The following is a 25877-nucleotide window of genomic DNA, read 5'->3' as shown; positions in this document are numbered from 1 at the left end:
CAGCAGGTGCTGGACAAAGGGCGCTCTAAATTCTTTTTTCAGGTTTTGATTTTCAGTAGGTAATTTTAGCAGCAGGCATTTTTCCCAGAGGTTAAAATACAGCACTGAAAGCGTTACCTGAAGGTAACGCCATCATCAGTTCCCCTGTGAAAGCTCAGCACCTGCCAGGGGAGGGGTTAGCGAGTCTTGCTGTGAGCACTCTGTCGGGGTGACCCGGTGGTGGCAGCGCCGTTCCACAGGCGGGGCTGAAGGGATGGGAATTCTTTCCACAAGGTGGCAGCCGATCACTGCCAGGGTTTTGAAAACGGTACCCGTTGCTGGTTTTGTCATTTGAGTAAGGAAGATGAGCACGGTGATTAATGACCCAAATAGGAGAGCATTTTTTCTTAAGGAATGGTGGGAAAAGCTTTGAATTAAGTGCTCTGAGTGTTAGAGAGATTGGAGCTTGTGTTGAACCCTCTGCTTGCTTGTTTGCTGCTCATTTAATGCAGAGACCATCAAGAAATGTCTGTGCTTAATTGTGGAAAATACATGTAGTCCCTTAGCTTGCATGTTTAATTCTGTACTGGTGTTCTGCAAATTGTGCTCCTCATATTTGGTGGGTCACAGTTCTGGCCATCTAAATCTCTTTTACTGGCTCTCTGTGTCACTATTTTAAAAATCCCAGGAAGCTGCCCTCATCTAACAACACCTGCAGCTCTGGAACTTTGTTAAAATTTGCCTGTTTAACGTTTGTTATTTTTTATGTCGGTATTGTTTATGTGTATTTAAATAGCATTGTATAGATGAATTAGAAAATTAAGTCTATTCATGTTAACTTTAAATTCAGATAGCCTGAAGCTTTGATTTTTGAAAAGAGGAGGGAAAACGGCCACTTGGAAACATGGCACTTGAATTATGTTAATCTTTGTTATTTGAGAGCTATCTTACATTTTAGTGGTAAGGAAGAGAGGAAGACTATGGGTATTTAACACAGTCTGTTTACAATTAAGGGCCTGGCATCTAGAGAAGACTGAGAATATTGCTGCTAGAACTGGCAAGGCTGAGTTTTGACACTGGGCTAATTAATGGAGTGGGACAAGATGAATAGAATGAAGTGTGGAATCTGTTCAGGACCTCAGTGCAGACAAAAAGTGATGCATTATTTGAGGAGATTAAGACAAGGAAGTAACATCAAAGAGGTGGATAGAGGAGGGGATTTAGAGTTGCAGCGTAGGAAGTTAGGGAGGACAGAGGAGGAGGAGGTGCAATAGAAAAAAGGTAAATGCATGGGCTAGGGCTGATAGCAGAACTAGTTCTAAGCTGGTGTAGAATTGTAGCTTGAAGGAAGTTGGTAGAGGTAAGGCCATGTTCATGAAAAATAAACACTAGGCCAATAAGTTGTGCAAACTTTAGAGAGCTGAAATAGGATGAAATCTGACTTAGGAGAATTAGAACATGGACCATAGTGAACTAACTTACTCCTTTTTGGTTTTTTTCTTTTTTCCTTTTGTTTTATTTATTTCATTCTTCATAGGGGATCTGAAGACACTGCCTTGCTGTTTCTCAAAGAGATATACAGGACTATGAATATCAATCCTGAGCAGCCACAGCATTGATGTATGAGCACATGAATTTGTAAGTTTGCTCTAATGTAACTTCTGTGCTTATGTCAAATTCAGCTGAAGCTTAGATGTCTTTACTTTCCCTTTCTCCTGTGAAGTTTCTATTACAAAGCAGACAGCCATAAAATGTCATTTTGATTGCAAAAACAATTTCTAAACTTGAATGCAGAGGAAGCCTTTGAGTTCTTCCTTTAATTCCCAAAAGATGTCTGATGTTAGTGGTTTTGGTACTGGATAATAATTGCCAGTACAAATACAACCAAAGTATGATCTCTTTATCGTGCTTCTCTCTGTTTGGTTGTTCAGTGAATGTTCAAGAACAGGAAAATTTGGTGAAATTGAATATGATGAAACTTCATTTACAGTGCAGTAGATTAAAGAACCCCAAAAGTGCTTCACTGCTGCAAGGTCCATATTTGATCAGTTGACCAATGGTGCACATTTGCCAGCAAAAAGCTGTTTGTCTCCTAAGAAAGTGTTAAACATTGATATTGATAAATTACTGAATGAGACCCTTACATAGGTCAGTATTTTATTATCTTTGTATAGCTTGAGAATTTCAGTAGACCAAGTGAAAGGACACAGCATGGAAGCTGGTTCCCTTGGGAAAGAAATTAAATATACAATATAATTTAATATCTTAGATCTGAAATATTCTTGCAGGTATTTTTATTTTAAGATGTATGGTTCCAGACTGGGGATCTGTATTGTACCAGTTTGCATCACTGCATGTTATAGAAAAGAAAATACTTCATTTTGAGAGGCAAGGAAGAAATAATATGCACCTTGCCTTTGTGGAATCATACAAGATAGTTTCTGATGTATTTCTCCATTTGCAGAAGAACTGATAATGTCAAGGTACATAAATACCCAGCATGAAGAGAAATGCTTGACATTTCAGAGGAATATTTTAGGTGTCTTTCATTGCTATCATACAGTTTTAGTACTCTTTTGTAACAGAATGCTTCTGATGGTCAGTTGATAGCAGCTTTTTTAAAAATAAAATGTCAAGGCTGATCAAATGCATTTCTTTAAAGCATTGAGAAGTAAAAGGAAAAAGGCAGCACCAGCTGGCTGCACAGCTCTGACAGTGGTGTATCAGTCATCACAATGGCTTATGCAGAGTCTCAAGTCACAGTTGCAGAACTTTTTCCCTACTTCTGTTTCTTTATGATGGCTCTGGTTGAAATCATAGGGATCTCATTGCAAAGGAGATGCCTTTAAGTCTCATTGCAGGGGGGAGTGGGATGTGATCATTTACCAGTGCAAAGCTCAGAGGAGTTTGTTGCTCAGCTGCAGCAGACACTGGGTTAATTGTGGTTTTTTCATTGAGAATTACACAGTTGGGGGACAGTTTAGCAGGATGTTACACAACAAAGCCCAGTCAGGGAAGTCTGTAATTCCATTAGCAATTGCTCAGAATGTCCCTCAGCACTGGCTTGACTGAACAGCCTTTGAGACTGGGATTCAGATACCAGAGGCTTAAATGGGAGGGCAGGATGCACTGAAGTGGTGTCTTGGGAAGGCTGCACACCAGGAAACGGGGATCTTTTTACATGAGAAGAAATGTCATTACATGAGCTGTGTAAAATATTATCACATCACAAGAAATCTGGAAGTACTGAAGTGGAAAATTCTCCCCCAGCGTTAGCAGCCATGTGGGTTTTTTCTCTGTTATTTTTTTTTTCCTGTTCTTTTAAGACCTTCAAACGTGAAGGGTGGCAGTGTGAAGGTAATGGATTGTCCAGTAGTGCCTATGACAGCAACATCCATTTTTTTTTTTTTTTTTTTTTTTTTTTATGAGTGACTTGGTTTAGCTCTTCTAGACCATCTTGAAGCTGCTCTTTGTGAAGCAGTAATACAGGCTTTCATGTAAACAATAGAATGTGCACCAGCAGATTAAAGCTTGGGTGTATAAACTATCACCATCCTCACTAGGATAATTTATTACCAAAAGCTAAAGAATCTAATAGCTGGTTAAAATGTATAATGAATGACACCCTATTAGCAGTTGTTGTGAGCTTTTTCTGTTTGCAGTTGTAATTGCCAATTTGTGTCCACAGAAAGTACATTTCAGAGGCTTGCTGTATGAAAAGTTTCATTAAAAAGATGTATGGATTTTTAGATCTTTTTGAGTCCTCTTGAAACTGAATGGTGGCATATTTAATTTCACTAGTGCTACTGCAGAAAGAGAAAACCTGATACATTTCCTATTTCCAATATGTCCATGTTCTGTTTTCTCTGCACAGCCATACCTGTTGCTCCAGCAGACCTGGTGAAAAACCCTCTGAAGAACATCTGGTATTTTCATAGTTGCACATGACAGGATAAGCATCAGGGGTTTTTTTCCTATCAGTCCAGAACTTGCTTGGATTCTACCTTCTTGTGTCACTTCAGGCAAACTTAAATTATGAGATGATCAGCACTGTCATTCAGGAGATGGATGGAATGACAGAGTTTTGATCTTAAATCAGTTTAATTGTACCATTGCTGAATATAAGGTGATTGAAGAAGGTTTTTTTGGCATGCAAATCGTAACTTCTCTCCTTCAGCTCTCCTGTCTCAGCTGGCTGCTGGACATGCTTTGCCTACCAAGGCAGCATGTCCTTAGTAAAAAAGACTTGTTGAGGAACAGCAATAATCTACTTTTCTTGACACATTTGTTCATCCACCTTTAAGAAATGAAATGTGAACTGTAGTTATAACCATCTTTAATACAGATTACACAAACCAGCTCGTATTTACTAAAAACTAGCAACCAGAATAATTTTCTTACTATTGTAAGTGTGATGGAGATTATTTTATAAAGACCTTTTTAAGCCTCTGTTAAGAGTTTTATTGTGGCTTTTTTTTAAAGTAAAAATGAACCTTTGACTTTGAAAATATTACAAGTTTGTTACAGCTCATTCAGTGTTCACATATTCTGAAATGAGGAACAATTTAAAATGACATTTTGATCTGGTAATTACAGAATCACAGACTGTTCTAAGTTAATTAAGGCAATTTTAGTGAAACTAGGCTGCAGTTGTGAGAACTAAAACACTTACCTTGACCTTGGAGTTTAACATCTCAAAACAGTTATTGTAAATAGGAACCCAAAGCTTATGGGTGCTAGATAATAATCTAGATCCAACCCTGCAATCCAGACTCCATTTTCATGCAATGATGTTGAGGTGAATTAGGTGTTGTGAAATCCTTGGAATTCATGTCTCTGAATACTGAACTTCTGTAGCTTTCATTTGGCTTCAATTTACACACACATTGTGGCTTTCCTTAATATTAGTGGCTTAACCTTAGTCCTGACTATTTGCCTCTGTTACTGCAGTAAACAAATTTTGAAATGAAGTATGGTTTTTTTTTTCTTGATATATGTAAAATACACATTATTGTGTATATAATTTGATTGCTGTAATTGAAATTACCTTACTTCCAGTGGGTCTTTACAACAAGGTTTTGTATTTAATCACAAAAAATAGCTTGGAGAGGTTGCTTAGACCAACTTTGCTGCTTAGGGCCTTGTTCAAGGCTGGAGATCCTTTGCCTCTCTGGCCCCATTGTAATGGTTGACTACTATGATTGCAAATTTTTTTCTAATACACAGTTGAAATTTTCTAGGTGGAGCTCGTGTCTGTGGCCTTTTGTCCTTTCTCTGCATCTTCAAGAATAACGTCTCTGTCTCTTGCACTCTTATGTTTCATAGTTGAGGACAACAACAAGATTTTCCTGTTTGGCTTCTCAAGACCCAACGCTTTTCTTGGCATCTCCTTGCCTGCCATGTGCTGTGACCCTCTAGTCAGTCTTGGGGCTTCCCACTAAACTGGCTTTTCAAAATCCTTTTTGTTCTGGGGAACAAGTTTGCCAAAGGAAACTTTTTATCCAAAACAGCCAAATGTCTTTGTATCTTTAAAAATTAACGTCTAAGACAGAATTGTCTAAGTTTTACAATGTTCTTTGGTAGTTAGAATACAAATTTTTTTAATATATATACACAACAAAAACCTCACTGGCCACTCAACAACAAAGACCACTGGCCTCATTTTCATCATAAACATCACAGAGTAGAAGGTTATGTACACTTGTATTTATCAACTCTGTGCCACACTGAGCATGCTGATGAGTTTGCTTAAATAGCATTTTTAAGAAGCTGCTGGGCTGTGACACATCCCTTTGGGAGGGGCAGTAGCACCAAGGAACAGATTTTATGGGTGTGTGAGAGGAGTTGGTGCAGGGGGACCCTGGCTGGCAAGGAGCTGCCTCTGCCATGGATGGGTGCACAGGAGGATGCTGCAGGAACCAGGACCATCTGGAGTGCAGAAATTGGTTTGGGAATATGGCATAAAAATTAGTTCTAGTCATATAAAAAAAAAATTGGACTGCAACTACAAGCCATTCTCACTTCTTAAAAGCAAATGGAAGTTTAGACATAAAGGAAGGAAAAATGACTGTAACCTATGGTTATAGAAAACAAAGAGAAGTAAATAGAGTTTATAGAGTGATTTTAAATCTGCTACAGATGAATACATTACTTCCTCAACAGAAATCTTCTTTGTGTGCTGCAACATACACCATACACAGCACAGCTTCCAGTAGCTGCTGCTGGTTTTGATTTATTTTAATATGAATTATAATGCATAATGAAACAGATAAGGCTAATTAAACTCTAATTAGTCAATCCACATACAAAAATTATAGGTTTTCCCTGCTGTATTTTCATCTTTGCTTAAGTGATTGTAAACAATTAAAAAAAAAAAAAGATTGTCCAGAATAGATTTTTTAAAAAATCAAAATCACTGTGGAACAGGGCATAGTAGGACATGAAAGGAGGTGGAAATTTTTATTAATTAATTCCAAGCAAAAACATCAGAGCCTCTCTGAGAAATCCAGCACCTTTCCAAAAAATTCCCATTTGGACAAAAGTGAATTTTTCATTGAAAACTTCTTCTTTTGGAAAACTTTGTATCCACTGCTTCTCTCCTGCTGTTCTAGGATTCACTGCCTCTGCCACTAGGAATCTTCCTATCCTTTGGGAACACCTCCTCACATAGCTGTTCATAAAAGTGGCATAGTCAAATAATTTCTCCTTGTTCTGGGAGATGTCTTGCATAGCACAGAAAATTTCCTGTAACTCTGCTGGAGTTGTCCTGGTCCTTTCCCAATGAATGCTATATTAATGTTTATAACTTCATGTCAACAAATATTTTACAAACTCTGTCTAAAATGCTATTTCCATAATATTCTCCCTGTCCTCCCTGCATGTGATTTTTTTTTAACATGTGATGAATAATAAAATCTAGCATTTCATTTTTCCTACAAAATGAACAGTGCTAGGGTGCTGTTGGTGGAGACTGGCTGTTCAAATAGGAGCAGGGATTGGGGAGCAGCCCTTTGCAGAGCTGTGTTACTGAGCTATTATTTTTAATCATTCCTTTGAATTAGGATGTGTTCTCCAGAGTTGAAATAAAAAAATCCCATTAATTTCTGTTTAATAATGGGAACTATTATTTCACATGCCTGTTCCCGTTTCAGTGCTCTTGGCATACTTGTGCTTAACCCAAATGGTGCAGTCACTGACACCTAGTTGGATTTAATAGGAGCAATCTGGGGATTTTTTTCACACTGTTCTAACAGCAACTCTTAAACTCTGAGCTTGTCTCTAGACTTGATTTTCATAACTGTAGATCAGGATTAACTTCCCAAAGGCTGATGGAACCACTCCAGTGTAAATATGATTGCAAACAGCCTGCAGGGCATTTCCACAGAGCCAGTGAGGGGCTTTTTATTGGCTTCAGGTGCAGATTTACCAGTGATGACTCCTGAAGAGTTCCCATTTTCCCATGGTGACAGGAATGGGGTGAAGGGAAGCAGAAGATGGGCTCTGGGTTCCACACAGCTCCTAGATGTCTCCCCACCAGCCTAGGCAGGAGGCTGAGGGAAAATGGGCATTGCAGCAGTGAGCTGGGATCTGGAGCATCCAAAGGGGTCATTCGAGCATCCTTGGCCCTGCATGTGGGGGTTTGACCAGGAACATGGGAATATGTGAACCTTACGTTCTTCTGCTGTGTGGTGCAAATGGGTAAGAAAAGCAGGACTGTAGATGTCATCCCCAATCACCAAGACCTTCCTATGGACAGAAAAGCATAAACTGCTCTACCCTCTGTTGCAAAGCCCAAAGATTGAAGTATTTGTCTTTTTTCCACAGTGGAAATTTTCAGTGACCTAAGCAGAGGTGGCCATGAGTACAGGGTTTGCTCCCAGCGCTCAGCTGAGCTGTTGGGAGGGCAGAGAAGCCCACCTACTGCACCCTCTTGAAGGTAAAATGCAGTTCCCCAAAGTGCAGGAGGAGTGGTGCTCTCAGCTCAATGGCTCTTAAAATGCAGGACTCTCAGGCTTCCTTTACATATGGAGGCTGTAAAAGAAACATCTTTTATATGTCAATAAACCAGCGTCAGATCCATATAAATCCAGGCAATCAAAAGTGAAGTGTGTCTATTTAAGAGATGGTTATAGAGAACAAAGGCCTGAGAGGAGAACAAATCCAGCAGTTGACCTTGTAGCTCACTTTCTGCCAAAAATGAGTTCAAATAACTTTTAATGTAATCTTATTAAAGTGGCCTCGTGAACACAACCAAAGCAATGTTTGTGCTTGAGATTGCTCTAAGTGCATGAGTAGGGACAGGGTTTATTCAGACACCAGGAGCTCACTTGTGTGTAGTCAGAAGCCAAGTTTCCCTAAGCTGAGGTTTGTTATGGGTATTGCTTATTCATCTGTTGGTAGCTTAGGGGATTCACGGTGTTCTCTGCATTGCAGGATGTTCAGGTATGATTGTCCTGTCCCCAGTGATCTGTCTGCACAAAGGACTAAGAAAATTCAGCTCTGAATTTCTAAATAATCAGCTCTAGCTCTAGTAGCCACCAGGGAGGGTTTAAAGTGGTGTGGAAGGGATCTGGAGAAGGGATGTGAAGGAGAATCCAATCTGAGATTTCTGCCCATATAAAGTAGCCAGGAAAAGGGGAGCTCAGCTCTGTCATGGCAAATACTTCCTCTGGTTTTTCTCCTTTGCTTCTCAGTGGAAGCTCCATGTGGAGAAAATATTGACAGTGAAAAACAGGAGTTGCAGCCAGAGAGCAGAAATAAATCACCTCCAAAAGTCCTTCATGAAGGTGGCAGCATTTCTGCAAAATACCTTGGCTAAATGATTTGTTAAGGAGCCATTCTTCTTCAGAGCTGAGCTCTGTCAATAAACAAGATTAGTTTTGCTTTTCAAGCCATCCTTTGTACAAATATATGTGGTTTCAGGCACTGGAAGCCCCTTTGTTAATAGGGTCATGATACAAGTTTATTGATAGAGATGTGGCGACATCTCATATTGAATGATTTGTGAAATTCACTTAGGAGATAGCACACTTAGAAAACAGTGGTGCCTGACAACAGCATCAAAAGATCTATTAACAGAAACGACAAACTGAGATGGAATTGACAATCAGGTACAAATGCATATGTATATCCTATGTGTTTATGTAAAGAGGCACCTGTTTGAAAAGTCCTGAGGACAGAAGAGGGATCTCTCCTGTAACATCAGTGCTTGATTTGTGAAGAGACTGAGAACCTCTGCCCTTGAAGCCCTGTAACCTCTGAAACAGGAGCTCCTTGCAGCCTCAGTGCCTGGGCACAGAGAACTGCTGGAGCAGGAGCTGCAATAAACTGGTTTTGGCTCCCAAGTCCCCCTGAGCTCGCCCATCTGTGCAAAACTGCTCTGTGCACCCAGGTGTCTTATTAATCATAAACTGGAAGATGAAATAAAGAAGTGCCAAATACATGTGCAGATGGTGGGCAGCTTCTTCAGCCTTTTGTCCTTTATTTTGATAATAGATCCCACGTCTAACCTTTCCTCCAGGAGAAATTATACAAGTTATAAACCCTCTAAGATGTATTGAGCTGAAATACACTTGAGTTATTTTAACATGTCCCAAATATTTTTTAATACGACCTTGACTTGTTGCCTTTCTTTTAAATGGCATTAAGTTCAAAATGCCAGCTGCAGCAGACCACTAGCACAGCAGATTCAAGGTAGGGGTGGAAATGCATCTGTGCTGTGTTCAAAGGGCTTATGTCAGGCTCCTTTTACTCTAATGTGAACTTAGTAATTAATTCTGCAATCACTCAGGTGGTGTTTTGACATATTTTGAGTAGTAACATCACCCTGCAAGCCTCTTCCCCTATTTTGATCACTCAGCTGCCTGCTTGGATGTGTCTGTGCAGCTGTGAGGCCACTCAGTGACCTGGACTCAAGGTCAAAGTAGTTCAGAAGGAAAAAAACCCTTTTTCCTCTGGTTCAGCTCCTGGTTCTGGTGAACCAAAGAACTCTTCAGCCACAGCAGAGGTGACAGCTTGGGGATGTGGAATTTAGGCCAGCAACACTGCTGGAAGGAAGTGCCCATCGAGCTGTTCCTTCAGTGGTTTATGTGACAACAACTATTTTTTTATTATTTGATGTAAAAACATGTAACAGACTTTCTGTCTGCAACAACAGCTCCTCAGGTATCATTTGGTATCTGTGCAGACTGGAGTGCTTAGCAGATATCTTCTTCATTCTTTAATCTGACTCATTGTTATAATGTATAAAGGATTTTTGTGCACTAATGTCCATGGGAGGCTTTTAGCCAGGCAGTCTCCTGTTGACTACAAGCAAATATCCTCAGCAAAAAATCTCAAGTACCATTAGCACAGGAGTAAAAATCCTTTGGGCAGCCGGTGTGTGCTGAACTCACAGTGTGCCTAATTTGCTGATAAATGTACCTTGTTAGGTATCATTTTCTCCAGATAGGCATTGACCTTTCCTTGGATTTTGGCAGGAGGTTCATAGTTAAAGTACAAGATAATTAATGGCCTAGCTAATCATATCAGATGTTGTACTGGAAGCACTGAGGGTAAAGCAATTAGGGATTAGTTCTGTAGAAGTTAAAATCATCTGTAGGCTAAAAACATTGTGGGCTTGAGCTTGGCCAGCAGTGAAACTTTGGGAGTTTGTAGGAAGGATGAACTTTCAAAACAGGCATAAATTCAATGAGCTTAACCTTGGTGCTTTATCAGCCACAGCCCTAAGGAAAGCTTGAGGCATCCTGTGCTTTCACTACCAGGGGTCAGGATTTTGAAGTTCACCAAATTTATTTAAAATTGAAGCTGATGGTTGGACAGGGAAGGAATTGAAAAGTTTGTACAACCTTAATTGCTGGAAATTGTTAAGAAAAACAGTATGAAGAATGGATTTGGGGGTAAAATAGAAAAACCTTTTGCAGAAAAGTTGTCTGTGCAGGCAGCTGGACCCTCCTGTGGCTGAGCAGCTCCTGGTGTTTACCTGGCACAGTACCTGGGATGCCCCTGATGGGAGCATGACTGGGCCTCTGCTGGGCTTCTTGCTCCCTTATCCTGCCTGAGGAAAATGTCTCATTCCAAAAACCCTTCCTTGCCTGGTGCATCGAGTCTAAGCTCATTTCTTCTGGTCACAGAGCCAGCTGTGAGGGCTCAGAGCCTGCAGGAGGGCTCAGCTCTGCCCACACGATGTGTCTGCAGAGAAATGAAATAATATTTCATTTTCCTTTTACTGCTCTTCATTCCAGGTATCTCTGACTGTAACTCTCCAATGCACCCTTGCAGCTCCTTGCTAATCAAAGCCATATTCTACAACATTGTTTTTTTTACACTGCCCACATTTATTATATTAGAATTTCCACTGGGACAGAGCAGCCAATGCAGCAGAATGGTTACTGTAAATAACCCTGGATCTGGGTGAAACAAGCAGGAGTCCAGAATGTGGACTTGATGATGTTATAATATACCATATTAAATGCAAATAACAAGGCAGTAACCTGCAAGACATCAGTGCTAGAAGAAGGAATTCCTACTGGCAAAGGGCGATGCAAAAATATTCACTGCCTGGCTTAAACTAGATTTGATCATTACAAACCTACAATTTACAGCCTAAATTAGGCTTTTGAGTTGAAAACATTATTTCTACCTTAACTTATGGATGTGGAAGCAGAGAAAACACCAGAAGTAGGGACAGATGGCTTGTCATCTTTGCAAGCAGTTCCCTTAGGAATGTACCAAATTTCAGATACAATGAATATGTGCCACTTGCCAAGATTTGTTTCAGAGCTCCACAATCCACTGCCTCCAGAGCTGCACAGGAAAGGTCTATGTGAAGAGCACAGCTCTCTGGATGAATTGTCTTTTTAGGTACCTAAGAGAGTGATCAGAAAATCCCATTGGAATATAAGGGAAGAGAGTCTGTTCTAGATGCCTGATAAACCACAGAAGTCATGCACAGCACGTCTGAGGACAGACAAGAGCAGTACAATTCCTTCTGTGTCCCCTGCCGTTTTTTGGTGGTGTGTCTGACCATGTCTGGGCTCCAAAATATGCTGCCAATGTTTTAACAAGAGCTTGCTACAGATAAAAAGTGTTCCTGTCCAACCTTGCCCATTATCCAGTGGTAAACTTCATGTGCCAGTGTCAGCCTGCAATGCAAAGGTAATAAATGTCTCATTTCTTGCTCTCTTGAGGGCACTTTAAAATAACAATGAACTCCACAATCTTTACCTTTTCATGCTGAGTTTCAGGAAAGAATTCCTTCAGGAGGGAAAGGAGTTTCTTAAATTCTCTTCAGTAAGGGAATTTCAGCACATATTATTAAGGACTTCACCTTCAGCACAGCGAGTTACAGACTTGGGGCCGAGCTTTGTGCTGATATATATTGCAGAACTCCAGCTCTAACAAAGGAGCTCCAGCAATGCCTGCCAGCAATAAAAGCAAACCTTGAGTTTAGCTTGGCAAGACCCTGACTTGCATTCTATCCAAAGCCATAAAATGCTACTTTTAGCCCCGAATCCATTGCATCTGAGCAATGAGCTTCAGGATTCAATTAGTGTATCATTATTAATATGCACAAGAGGCTGGCTCTAAGTACCATTCGTAGAGATAATGACAATGCCTTTCAGTCAGGCAAGGATGCTGCCCATGAGATACCCTGTACTAAAGAGAGACCCTGATACTGGGTGTGCATAGTGTGTTCATGTCCTGAAAAAATAGCAGCTGGTTTAAACACAGCCTGGATGTGTATTCTCAAACACAGACCAGGGTCTGCCCTGCACTGTGGCAGGGGAACCCTGATATTTCCCTCTGCTGGGGAATTATGGCTTTTAGGAGCTCTATTGTATTGGCCATTATATATACATATATATGTATATATACATATATATACTGCAGAACTTGCTTTAATTTTATCTTCTTGAGGGTGCTTGAGCAGAAACTAATTGGCTGTTTTTCAGGCCCAGTACGGAATGTGGGAAGTACCATATAAAATGAGGATTAATCATGTCAGAAATGGAAAGTCAGTTGAAAGAGAATGGGAGTTTGTTAGTGCTTCAGTAGGATGCAAATATGGCTTGGCATGATTTTGGAGAGCAAGTCCTGCTGACAACCTCCTGCCCTTCTCTCCATGGCCAGTTCAGTCCACATCTCTGCAAAGGCAGTTTACAAAAATGTGAAACAAAATGTATGTCCAGAGATCCTATTTGAATGTGAAAATAACCATGATGGGCCCTTCCTTTTAAGCTCCAAGATGTAAAGGGGAATGTAAGTGTTCATTGGCATTAAATAGTCAGATACAGGAATAAAGGAGGGCAAATAAAATGTTAATACCTCTACCTTGCTCTGAGACAATAATTTGTCTTGCAGCATAAATTGATTATGCTCACACAGACTTTTCCTGAGAAGGTGTTTCAAGAGGTGGGTCTTCATTCAAATTTTTATTCAGGAACAGGGAAACAGAGCCATGGAAATTAATTAAGATTTCTTCTGTGACATGGGAAGGAAAGAACAGCAGCAAGACATTTTTCCAGAGAAAAATGAATAGCGTGAGATACTCTTGCTCGTGCCAGTCCCCCCACAGCCGGCAGTACCCTCCTGTCCAGAAAGATTCCTTCACAGGGAAATTTCACCTGGCCTAAGTTGTTTTTTGGGAAGTAAAACTTCCCAATGGTCTCTCCTGGTTTTCCTGCTCTGGCAGCAGATCGTTTTTTCCCAAGAAGCAGAGAAATAAGAGAAGCAAAGGAAGGAGCCATGTTGAAATTCAATCCATTCATCCTTCTTGTCGTCACTGTGCAGTCAAGCTCTCTCATATTTCTTGAGGAGACACAAGGGCCATTTAATCTCTTGGAAGGAAGAGTTGATGAGCCAGAAATTGAATGAATTATCAGCAAGTGCAGACTCCGTGGGAGAACAATACATGCAATGTTGACCTTGTGTAAGAGAATTTGTGTGCAAGATGTGAAACCAAACACTGATGATTTTTTTCTTCCTTTAGTTTTAACTCTAAGCAGTAAAGAAAGAATTGCAGGTAGAAATTCTACCAACCTGGATGGCCTATGTTAACTATTCTGTCATGTTGGTCATGAAAACCAAATTTCAGAAGTTTTCTCTCTCAGGCACTTCAGTTGTATCTATTAATGTTGTCAGGTAACAGGTTTTGTGAGAAGGCAAAATTCTTTTTGTAGGACCAAATCTTGATTAACTTATATTCTTGTTTTTTCATCTTGTTGAAATGAAAGGAAAGGTTTACCCAGAAATCTCTCTGAGCACTTCACATGTTACAAAACCCTGTTAAAACATGACATTCCAGGAAGCAAAGTAATGACGCACGTTTTTATTGCCCAAGACATCTAATGTGTGAGTGGTAAATTGCTGAAGAGAAAATCAGATTTTAAAAGGTTCTTTCAGATTTAATAACATGGAATACTATCAGCAGCACAGGTAGGGCTTTGTTTTAATAAGATTTTTCAGCTGTCAATTTAAAAAATCCCCCAAATCAATACTTTATAGGCAGGACAGCTGCCACAAAATACGACACCAAGAAAAACAAAACCCTGTTTAACATGAGAATGGTTTTCCATTTTGTTCATTTCTATGCTTAGCAGCATTTAATTCCTGGAACTATTTTGGTCCTGATTACAAATTACAACTAATCACAAAATCACTCCCTTTGGAAACTCTGTCTTTTGGCATGTTGTGTAACTAACATTATTCGTGGAGATCCTAGCTCAGTTCTGTGCCCATCAATCACAGCTTCTTTTGGGTTGTTTTTAATGTTTTTTATCTTCTTTCTTCTCTTGGTTTATTGGTTTCATGTCAGAAATGGAATATTGCATGACGGCTCCATTTATATCTAATCCACAACATGAAATTATGACATTTCTATTATCTCATAAGAAGTTAACAGTTGTAATGTGTTCCTGCAGAAGGTATAAAACTACATCCAAAACATTTATATTAAATAGATGGAAGTGATCTAATTAACACAGCAAACTCAACACACATTAAAATTGAACTTCATTCCAAATGCCTCATTAAAATATAAGAAAATAATTAGAATAAAATCCTTAAACTATTAAGAAAAAAAATTATTGCCCAAGTACATTTACACTGGTGAGACAAGTACAGCTTCTACTATTACCAGTCAGCACAGGATGATGTTTTCCCTCCAGTCTAGCTGAATCATAAAACTCTAAACTCATCTATACGTGTGTCAGAACTGATAATCTAAACTGTTAAATGCAATCTTTGTAGATAAGAGAGAATGAGTTTGTTTTACACCACCTTCAGGATCCTTTATAAATGAAGCTCTGAAAGTAGTTCAGCCAAAATTATTTTTGAGTTTCACTGGTTCTATAGGAGCAACAGCTCTGCTTTCAAACAGCAACGTGGCCCTTCCAGCCAAGGGCAGGATGAACCTGGTTACTCTTGGTGATCTGATCTGCTGAGGGAGTTTTTGTAGAAGTACCTGTGTCTGTACAAAACGGGATGGAATTGTGCCAACAGCCACCATCCTCTTTCTAGACATTACTCTGCTAAAATTTGAGCTGTTCTAGTGTAGAATAGGATCAGTTTTCCTGCAAGCTCAGCAGCCAGACAAGACAGCAAATAAAGTTGCTGTGGGTAGTCTTTGCTGGTTAAAATCATTAACGATGACTTTACTACCAGCAGCCATTGCTTGTTTAGTTTTCTTTGCTATAAACACCATGAAGAGGCAGCAGGCAGGAACTGATGCCCAGGAAGTTCCATCTGAACATGAGGAAGAACTTCTTCCCTGTGCGGTGACCGAGCACTGAACAGATTGTGCAGAGTGGGTGTGGAGTCTCCCTCACTGTGGGTATTCCAGAACCCCCTGGACACAATCCTGTGCCCTGTGCTCTGGGATGGCCCTGCTTGAGCGGGGAGGTGGGACCAGATGATCCACTGTGCTCCCTGAAATCCTGTGACTCTGTGGAAGTCATGCAGCACTGTACTCTATTTCACCATGCTATGAAATTTTTAGAGCTAACAAAGATTTTTCTTAACCAATCTTAAGAGCTTAGAAAGGGATTTCCATTTTCCTTTTCCTGGCACATTAGCAAAGCTACTGTGGAGCTTCAGGGGGAATTGCATCTTATATGGGATGCTTATAAGCTGCAGCTGCAGCTCACTGATGTGAAAGCAGAGAGCCAAAAAATATAACCCAGATCAGCTTCACTTCTCTTTTGATTGCTCTTGCCCTTTCTGTAACTTGTGAATTCATTCCTGACTCCCACCAGTGCTCTGACACCTGCAGGCACCTTGCTGGGGACATGCAGAGCCTGTCTCAGCCCCTTCTCCTTTCCCTCTGCCTTTCACCTCCTGCAAATTGAGGCAATGGAGGGTAATTAAAAATGCTGAAGCCTGTATCACTCCTAAACAATGCTGGAGCTGGTTTGCACCACCCGAGGGCCTGGCACAGCTGTGTCACCATCCTGAGGGCACTAAAAACCTTAGTGGCAACAACCAGCCTCACCTGGGACCTCTACCCCCAGCCCTGGGCTCAGGGATTCTATTTAAGCTCAGCCTATGTGTAAAGAATGAGATTACTGTGAATGAAACATGAGAATTTCTCATTCAGGAACAATTTGGGGCAGCTCTCTTATCCCACTGAGCTGCTATGACTTTCAGTCAAACTTTAAGTACTTCAGAAAGCATTGTATTGCCCCAAAACATCAGAAAGTGGGACCCTGCCCCAAAGCCCAGACAACATGATAGAAAATATGAAAATGAAGTAGTGGCAGCAAAGTATGGATAATTATGCTGATGTACCCCCCATGACATTAAAGCTTGGGGGGAGATATTTAGGGAACTGGTGAATTGCTGTAATGAATGTTTGTGACACTCAGAGCAATGCACACGCCACTTGTGATAGCTCATTTTAGTTCACTCCCCAAAATTCTCTCTAAACTCCTCAAATACTGCATGTTCTTCTGCTGACATTCCCAGCAGACCAGTTTACCAATGAATCCAGGGGTGGGGAGAATTCTGCAGCAGTGGATTTGCAGGTGCAGTGGATTTAGGGAGAGGAAGGACATGGAATGAATGGCCTGCTGCTTCTCCAGCCTGCATTCACAGGTGACTGTGGCACTTTGCAGAGCAGGATAGAGGGCTTGGGGTTCAGCTGGAGAATTATGGAGTGATGGCTCCTTTCCAAAACCATTTTGTGTTGCTTTTTTCTGCCACCTGCTCTGCTGGAATTGCAGGGGTTATTGTAGGAACAGCACTCGATTAAAGCAGGCAGGGCCAGTGTCTCATCAGGACGGCCTGCAGCTTCTCCGGCTGAAGTCAGGACAGCAATGTGACTACACACCAGCTCGTCTTTCTTAAAAGAAGAAGAATTAACTCAAAAATCTGTCTAATTATTCTTAGCATGATTAAAATAAAAATATGTTCTAGCAGATTGGTTACATGTGCTTTTTTTTTTTATCTAGGGCTCAACCTGTTATGTAATATTTCCCAGGGTTCAGTGTCTTTTGTTAACATCAGTAGAATCCCTACCAGGGGGATTTTATCACCACTGTGCTAAATACTGTTGTGTTTGTTGTGTGTCTTTCGTCTCAGTCTGATGTAACTCAGTGGGAATGATTTCCTTCCTCTTGATGTACTTTGGAATGAAGGAAAGGGATCACTCTCCCCTTTTTCTGTTCTAAATAGATACCATATCAGTATATTTTGCAAATTCTATCTCTGAGTGTACAGAGAGAAAAAATTCCTCCAGGAAAAAAACTTGATGAATAGTTCCTGTGAGGTTTTGTTGAAATTAAAAATCATGCCAAATACAGGGATTAGAACCCCATCACTCACTTTATTTTTTAAAATGTTTTGCTTGAACACTGTTTTCCTTGTACCAGCTAATGATAATAAATGGGCTGCCAGTAGCAATCCCACCACCTGTTGAGTTTCATTTCTCAAACCCTCCCACCGACGAACAGATCGACACAGCTACAGCAAGCAGCTGAGGCAAGGAAAAAGGGGAAGCAAGGCTGCCTGTGTCCAGCCCTGCTGTGACTGAAACCACAACAGAGGAGTGCAGGAGCATCAGGGAGCTCTGCACCTCATCTACCCACGGACCCAGCCTCCTCAGTGACCTTGGAATGCAACGTGAACGTTTCCGAGCAGCAGAGCGGGTATATGGGACAGCATTCTGCTGTTTGATGGCAGCTTTTTATTCCAAACATCAGCATTTCCCTATGAGCCTTCAGAAAAGCTGAGAACCGACTTCATCAAAGCATCAGCGTTCACCAGGCTGCTGGAGATGGGCTTTGCATGTCACCAGTAATAATGGTCTCTATTCTCAGAATGGGAAATGCTCATCTGGAGTATTTAGCTATTAAAAGGAGGAATTGTTACTACCTGAAGCCAGCTACTATAATTTGTTTTATTTTTAAATGGAAGGTACATTTTTTTCACAGGAATTCCTGGTCATTTCTTTTCTAGGACAGATGATTGAGGGCCAAAAAATATAAATATGTAAAAAATCACTTTTCTATATCCAAATATAAAAAAGCAGTCTCTAAGATGGTGCAGTATACATAGCTTACAGAAAAAAGAGATGAAAGTAGTAAGTGGAACAAACTGAAACATTGATATCTATCACTGTGGCATTGCTATAGCAAAAAAGGCTAAATGTTCAAGTCCTAAATACTGCCTTTAATCAGTTCACTTTGAAAAATATAGTATTTCCTTTTCTGTTTCCCTCTAAAGCATAAAAAGCCTGTTTTGTGCAGTTATATAAATGCATAGTTCCAAAGCTGGATACTGTTATATTTCCAAGCAGTCAAGAATTTTTTTTTTTTAGCGAAATCAGTCAAAAATCCAATTTCTCTCGTTATTTTCAAATTGCACATGAAGAACTGCCTGTAGCAGCTTTATTATTGCTGCCTGTCACTGCTATGATATGAGACTGCTTTGAGGCCAGAATATGAACATATTGGAATATGGGAGTTACTGTGGGCGTTGGGAGGCTCCACATCATGGTGAATGTCTGGATCTGTTCACAGTGCAGCCATTTGGTTTTGGAAGTCAAAGTCTTCATCCAAAACCTGCTCCCATTTCCCTATCAAGACAATAAATGAAAATTAACAAATAGTCTGCTTTTAGAGTAGGTTTAGATTGGATATTGGGAAGGAATTGTTCCCTGGGAGGGTGGGAAGGCCCTGGTACAGGGTGCCCAGAGCAGCTGGGGCTGCCCCTGGATCCCTGGAAGAGCTCAAGGCCAGATTGGACAGGGCTTGGAGCAGCCTGGGATAGTGCAAGGTGTTCCTGCCCATGGCAGGGGATTGAAACTGGGTGATTGAAACTTTAGGGTCCCTTCTTTTTGATTCTTTGACTTGAACCTTTGCAGCTTCTGGCCAAATCCAGTACTTATTAGTGCTGGGAAAAGTTGTTTGGTATTCAGAACTTCACTAAGGTCTACAGGATTTCAAAGGGAGGAGAGAAGTTATTATGTAGCACTTAATTCAGAGCCAATAAAGAATTCAGGAGTAAAAAAATTCACTGAAGGGAACACAGACAGTGATTAAACTTAAGCAGAACTTTCCTGCTAAGTTAATAGATAGTACAGGGATTAAACCCATAGGATCATTACTACAGCTCAGCAGTGTAGTCTGTACTCATTAAGGAAAAGCAGAATCAAACTGCAACTCCTTTTTTGAACCTGGTTGTTTCTTCTGGGATTTCTTCCATCGCATGGATGAGATTCAGGGCCCGATAAAAGGTGCTGGAATGAAGGATTTGTACTTCAGGTAGAGTTTCCTTCAAAGTCCTACATCTGACACTGTCTTTCAAAACAAGAGCGAATTCTGTGCTTCTGATTGATACTGGCCTCTCTAAATGTCTGACCACGGAGAGGAGAGGACATATATGGCCTCTGTATGGAAAAAGCTGAAAGTCCCAGTTATGGAAAAACAGTACTTTGGCTCTTCTCTTGATACCTCTCTTTCCCCAGATGCCATTGTCACAGATTAGAAACCGTACAGACACGTCCATTTGGGAAAGATGATCTGGCCTTAAACTGTGCCCTCAGGAAGACCTGGTTAGAATTGGATGACTGATACTGAATGGTTCCAAGCTGCCCATTAACTGTGAAAATCATCTGTTCTTTGGTATACTTTAAACAGAGACCTAATTAAAGTTCTGAAAGAGAGGGATGCTCATGGAAGTTTTGTTTCCTTTAAAAAAGCCCTTTAATAGCCTGGGCTTTTGTAATTCCTGTTTTTTGATCCCTTCCCATTTGCTTAGATCATTTGAGACACTGATTCAAGTGGCCTGGAAGTTATTTTGAAAACTGTAAGGTAATCTTTCATACTTCTGAGTGAAGGAATCACTTAGCACTGATAAATGAGGGGAGAAAAAGTATCAAGTTCCTTCCAATCTACACATTAACTGTTTTATGCTGCTTTTTGTATTGGCAGCTTGCAATACAGATACATTTTAGTGCAGTAGCTGAAAAAAAGTTAGAACTAATTTATACCAAGCACAGCACTAATCCTAGAAACAGTGCAGCCCTGAATAAATAACAAAGAGAAAATTCCACCAAATTATTTCTGGAATGGAAACCACTCTTTTTTTTTTTGATGTAATTGTTTTTTAGGGCATTCTTCTATCGTGGGGTACACCACTACCTTCTAACTTTTGCCCAGCTACTGGACTAAGAGGAACAATAAGGGAAAAACTCACAGACTGGCAAAAGAAAAACAATCAGGAGAAACCCTGAAGGCAGGTGAAGCATCAGCTCGCTGTGATAGAGCCCAGGAATAGTCAGGTGGAGAAAGACTGAAAGAGGAAAAAGCTCTGCTCATTCCAGCCTTCTGCAGTCATTGGCCTTTCATGGTTGAGAACGACGCAGAATTTGGGGCAGCCTGTGTAAAAGTGGTTTGTCTCCTAGATTCCAGCTTTTTTCCATGGTAATATTTCACTTTTTTCCCCCCCTTACTGGGAGGCTGTGACTGTCACTTTAGGATTTTATGGAGTGATGCTCCCTTTACAGCAACAGCAGCTCTGAACTACCTGGTTGGTAAGATAGAGAAATGGGATCATCAATTTTCAGTTTTCTGTGACAGCAATTTCTTTGAAGTCAAACAGTTTCTAAAAGCTGATGTTATCTTTTTGAGTGTCCTTAGAGCTTTAGAGGCCACTACTATGATCAAAAACATTTTCTTCCACTCGTTTTATCTTCTGCTGAGCTAGTGTTGGCCTCCTCTTCTGGGTTAGAAATTCCAGAGTGGAAGTTGCTTGGTATTTATGGCACAGATGAGCTTAAGTTATTAAAGCTTATTTCACTATCTGACTTTGAAAAAGCACTTCCATATTCTTGTGTCACTTTTCTTCCAAAATAATCAGAAATGAGTGTTTCAAGCTCCACAGAAATCATTTGACACAGCCTGTCAAACTCTACTAACTCTGTGTCAGGTTCTTAGAAGCCATCCAGTGCTATCACAGCGGCTTCAAATTTGCTTTAGTGACCTTCTGCACACGAAAGAAAGTCAGAATTTTCTTTCAGCTCCTCAAGACTTCAAGGTTTTAATTGCTTCTGCAGTACCTGTCACTAAACTCAGAGAGCAGAGGCTCCATTAGGATTGTTCTCAAACCTGTTGCATCTGAAAAAACGTGCAAGTAAGAAATCTCCTTGATACTAAAGGAATTAAAAATCACACTTAAAATTTTTAATGCACAGGCCTTTCAAGGGATCATTTTGAGGCCATTAAAATTAATGGCAATCCACGCAAAGGGTTTGATGAACATCAGGGCAGGCTGTTGTCTCCTAGGCACTTTCTGACACAGTAAAGAAAAACAAATGAGCTGTAATTAAAATCACATTGTTTACTATGTGTTATTTGGCAGAGGTAATTTTTGCTTTCAAGTTAAAGTATGGTTCTGTTCTGGAAAGTCACTCTGAGAGTGGCACTGGGAAATGGCACATTTATTTGTCACTTTACTCTTCCCAGGTGAGTTTGCTCAGTTCATAAGCAAAAGGAAGCATTTCTTCTGCCTTATTGCTTGCCCTGTAAATGGCATTTTGAAAGGGAATTTTAGCCATGTCCTTCACTGCTTGTGATTGATCATCACTGAGCATGCTAAAGCCCAGAGAGATCAGAGCTGAGATAAAAAATGCAAATGAAAGGTACCTGTTGTAACCCTGATTTAAAGCTACACCAGTGATTTGGAACAGATTTCTACACTGACTCCAGTTACTTTTCCATCTGGTGTTTGCAAGTTAATTCTGAAAGTGTTTATACATCTACTTAACCCTCATGCTGAAAAAAACCACTGTCAGCAAGTGGAAGCCCCATCTAGTCTGATTATGCCAACTTTTTCATTTTCCACTGACTCTGTGAACTTTAGCTGCAGAACTGATGTTGGGGGGGGGGGCAGGAAATAAGGAAGAAAAAATAAAAGAAAAAAACCCATTACTTTGTATTCTGATATTTTCTGAGTCTCAGGCCCAGGTCCTGAAGCTGCTGTGTGCACAAGCACCCTCACAGACTGTCTGAGCTCCAGCCCCAGAGATTCTGCTCAAATCTGACAAAAAGGTCACCAAGCATACCCAGGAGCAAGGATGTGTCACCAAGGGGATGCATTTGCATTGTGTCCTGCAGGTCTTTAACCAACAGAAATGAAAACAAAGTCACCAGTGCCTGGCCCAGGGGCTGTGCAGGGTTAGAGATTCACACAGAAGCTCTGCTGTTGTTTTGTGTCTGGCATGGTGACCAAGGGAGTGGCTAGTGATGAAACTAAAGATTATTGATGGATGATTTGAACCAGAGTGGGTACCAGAATTCAGGGAGTTTGTGAGTGCTCAGTATGTGCTGCATGCCTGGGCTGTATCAGGCACCACTGCTGCGCTCCCTGGCTCCTCTCATCACCCTGCTTTTCCTGCAACGTGCAGATACAGACCAAAAGGGGGAAGGCAGTGAAGAGTGAAAAATGGATTAATTACTGTGAAAGAAGTTGTGCTTTAATACACTGTTGCTTTTCTTTGGATCAAGGACAGTTCTTTAAAGCATAAATCTAAGGTTTAGGCCAAATCAAAGGTTGTTAAGCCTTCATTTATACGAGCTCTATGACAGGAAAAGGGTTGCATTGTACAGAAAGACATAAAAAATACTAAAATTATTTTAATTATCTATCACACAACCGAGCCCTCTAGAGCACAGTCTTTTGCTGACAGCTGCTATTGCCGTTCCCCCAAGTGAAACTGTCCCCATGTCCCCACAACAGTGTTCAGGATCGCTGCAGGGCTGCTAGAATTACAACAGTCAAACATTTGAAAATTTAGAGACCCTCTCATTCACCAACCCATCACAGTGACACAGTACCTTGGAGTTTAAAACTGGCTCTCTGAATGAGAAAAGGTAAATATAAGGGGGAGAAAGAACCTGAGGGCAGTTTGGCAGCTGTTGCCTATTAAAAAATACTAAATTACTGAGTGATGGTGCAGGAGCAAGGCAGCAAAATGAGGGCAACAGGCAATTACCCCTATTGATTCAACTCTATTGTGCTCTCCTAGGAGGAGTTTTAGCTTTTATACTGTGTAGTAAATAATTCTGATTGAGCTCTTTTGTCTACTCATTTGTCATAATAAATAATTCATTTTATTTAAACATATCTGATTTGCCATTTTAAATCGCATGGGACAAAGTTACTTAAACTCTAATAAACTTTGTCTGAAGCTCCCACTCCACCTGTGACAGGAGGTTTGTGCATCCACAGAAGGAGCAATGGTTATTTGTCCACTGTGGGTGTTAAAACTCCCTTTTGCACTCACATCCACAATATTTCTTCAGGTTCATCTTTCAGAACTCCCCTGAATTGCTCCTTGCTGCTCAGCTGATGTTTGCTTGAACATAGCAGTGCTTGTGTTTTCTGTGGGGCAGAAAACTTTACTTGAGCTAGAGCAGTTGTAACATTCCTACTGAATTATGCTGTGTAAATACCTGTGCAAATAAAGACCAAAAGCCGGGTGAAGCCAGTCCCTAAAAAAACAAATCAGAAAGTGACAGCATCTGTAGGACCTGCCTGGGAACACAGTCCTGGCAAATCAGACCTGATTGGAAATCGATCTCTGTAATTGATGACAAACACATTCTAACTCAAATCAGCTGCTGTTTGTCTTCAGGCAGCACCACACACACCAATTAACACTGATTAACTGAGCTTGGCAAGGCCAGACACGCAGAGCTGCGTGTGAAGCGGTTTGCTGCTCACATGGGGAGAGGAACTCGTGAGTCAAGAGACCTGCTCTGCAGAGGTTGGAGTGTCACATCCATTCCCCTCCAGTCTCAGGGCTTCCCTCCACATCCTGGGAGTGCTGCTGTGCCTCAGTGTCCTGCAAGGCAGTGGGGGAGAAAGAAGGGGCTGGAAATCAGGAAGCAAACAGTTGCTTTGTGAGAAATTCTTGAGTCTGGTTACAACCATCTGTGTGTCTATTTTGTGAATGATTACTCTGCAGCGTAAGTCTTCCTGTTGGATATGGACATGTTACGCTCATGGCTCTGGGGCAAGCACCTGTCCCAACCAGATTTTATTTGTGCAGTGAAATGCTGCACTCCCTTTTGCAGGGAGCAGGTGCACCTCTTTAAGACTTCCAGTTTCCTTTTCTGAGATAAGAAAGCAAAGCACTCCCCTGGAATGGCAACATAGTGCTTGAGGAAGAGCTGGAGGTATCTGCGAGGCATCATCTGTTCACTGGCAATGGAAATAGGAAAAAGTGCATGAGGAAAAGCAACTCTTCAGTCATATTTCCTAATCTGGAGGGACAAGTGGGTGTGGGAAGTAATGACAGCCTGTAATAGCCTTGGCTGGCCATCTGGTAGGGGCTTTATTTGCTCTGTAAAATAGAGTGAATTTAATACTCAGTTTAGAAAAAAAATTGTGCTGTCTGAAAATTCAGTCAGCAAAACAAACTTCCAGGAGGAGAGAGAATTTCTTTTGGCTCTAAAATGTTTGTAGGCATGGAAGTTCTGTATATACATACATCCATGCATATATATATATATGGGTTGTTTTTTTTTTACATGCACACACACACACGTATATGTATCAAAGATCTCCAGAGTATGCTTGTTAGGTTGTTGGGCTCTAGTGGGTTAAAGAACTAGTCACAGAAAGATAGGAAAAGTTTGAATTTTACATACTGAATAAATTGAAAGACACCGGCAGGAGCTTAAACACAGTCTTCAGTCAACAGCTTTAAAATAACACTTGAAGAGCTGTGAAATCAAACATTCAAAGTTTCAGAGATGGTGAAGTAGCAAAACTGGCATTTCTAATGCAGTCAAGGTTGGTTCATCTGCAACTTTGAGTGTGTTTTCTTGAAGGCTGAGCTGCAGGAGGCTCATTCTTTCAGCAATACTTATTTGTTGAGGTTTCCACTAACCTGCAGCTGTGTCTTTTTGGCTCAAAGCTGGAATTAACTTCTTTATGGAATCTTCATGGAGCTTTTTTCACTGGGAAGGGAAATATCCAGCAGGTTATGATCCTGTGGATTGTTGTGCAAAGCAACAACCCAAGGCTTGCCAGCTCTCTCGTATTTCATGAGGCAATCTTTGAGCCAGGACTGAGAAACAGATTCTGGTGTGTCAGAGTGAAGGTAGATCAGTGAGACACTTAATTCATAATTATAGAATGGTTTGGGTTGGAAAGGACCTTAAAGATCATCTCATTCCAAGCTCCTGCTGTGGACACCTCCCACTGGACACAGGTCAGTCTTATCCTCGAAGCTTGAGCAAAGCTTCCCTGGTAGCAGTCACATCTACAAAGGTGGAACATTCAAAAAACCCGTCCCAACGATTAAGGCAGTGCTCAGGTTTCATAGCAATCCAGTATTTACTGTCCTGTGAATAAAGATTGCAAAGCTACCCTCTGACTGTTGGGAATTTATT

The 25877-nt window shown here is 40.8% G+C and overlaps 1 protein-coding gene across 1 annotated transcript in view; it reads left to right on the top strand.

The window, feature by feature from the left end:
* The window catches only part of SEC23IP (SEC23 interacting protein), a gene marked incomplete at its 5' end in the record, with an annotated part of 35074 nt that extends 17192 nt beyond the window's left edge, over window positions 1-17882 (top strand). The window contains 2 exons of the mRNA XM_008643199.2: window positions 1517-1617; window positions 3854-17882. Of these exons, the coding sequence (XP_008641421.1) occupies window positions 1517-1598 (82 nt within the window). The remainder of the gene's footprint in view (window positions 1-1516; window positions 1618-3853) is intronic.
* Window positions 17883-25877: the final 7995 nt, after the last annotated feature.

The sequence above is a fragment of the Corvus brachyrhynchos genome, unplaced genomic scaffold (assembly GCF_000691975.1).
Source record: "Corvus brachyrhynchos isolate BGI_N302 unplaced genomic scaffold, ASM69197v1 scaffold319, whole genome shotgun sequence".
NCBI classification, from domain to species: domain Eukaryota; kingdom Metazoa; phylum Chordata; class Aves; order Passeriformes; family Corvidae; genus Corvus; species Corvus brachyrhynchos.
This window is presented reverse-complemented; position numbering and strand designations above follow the sequence as displayed.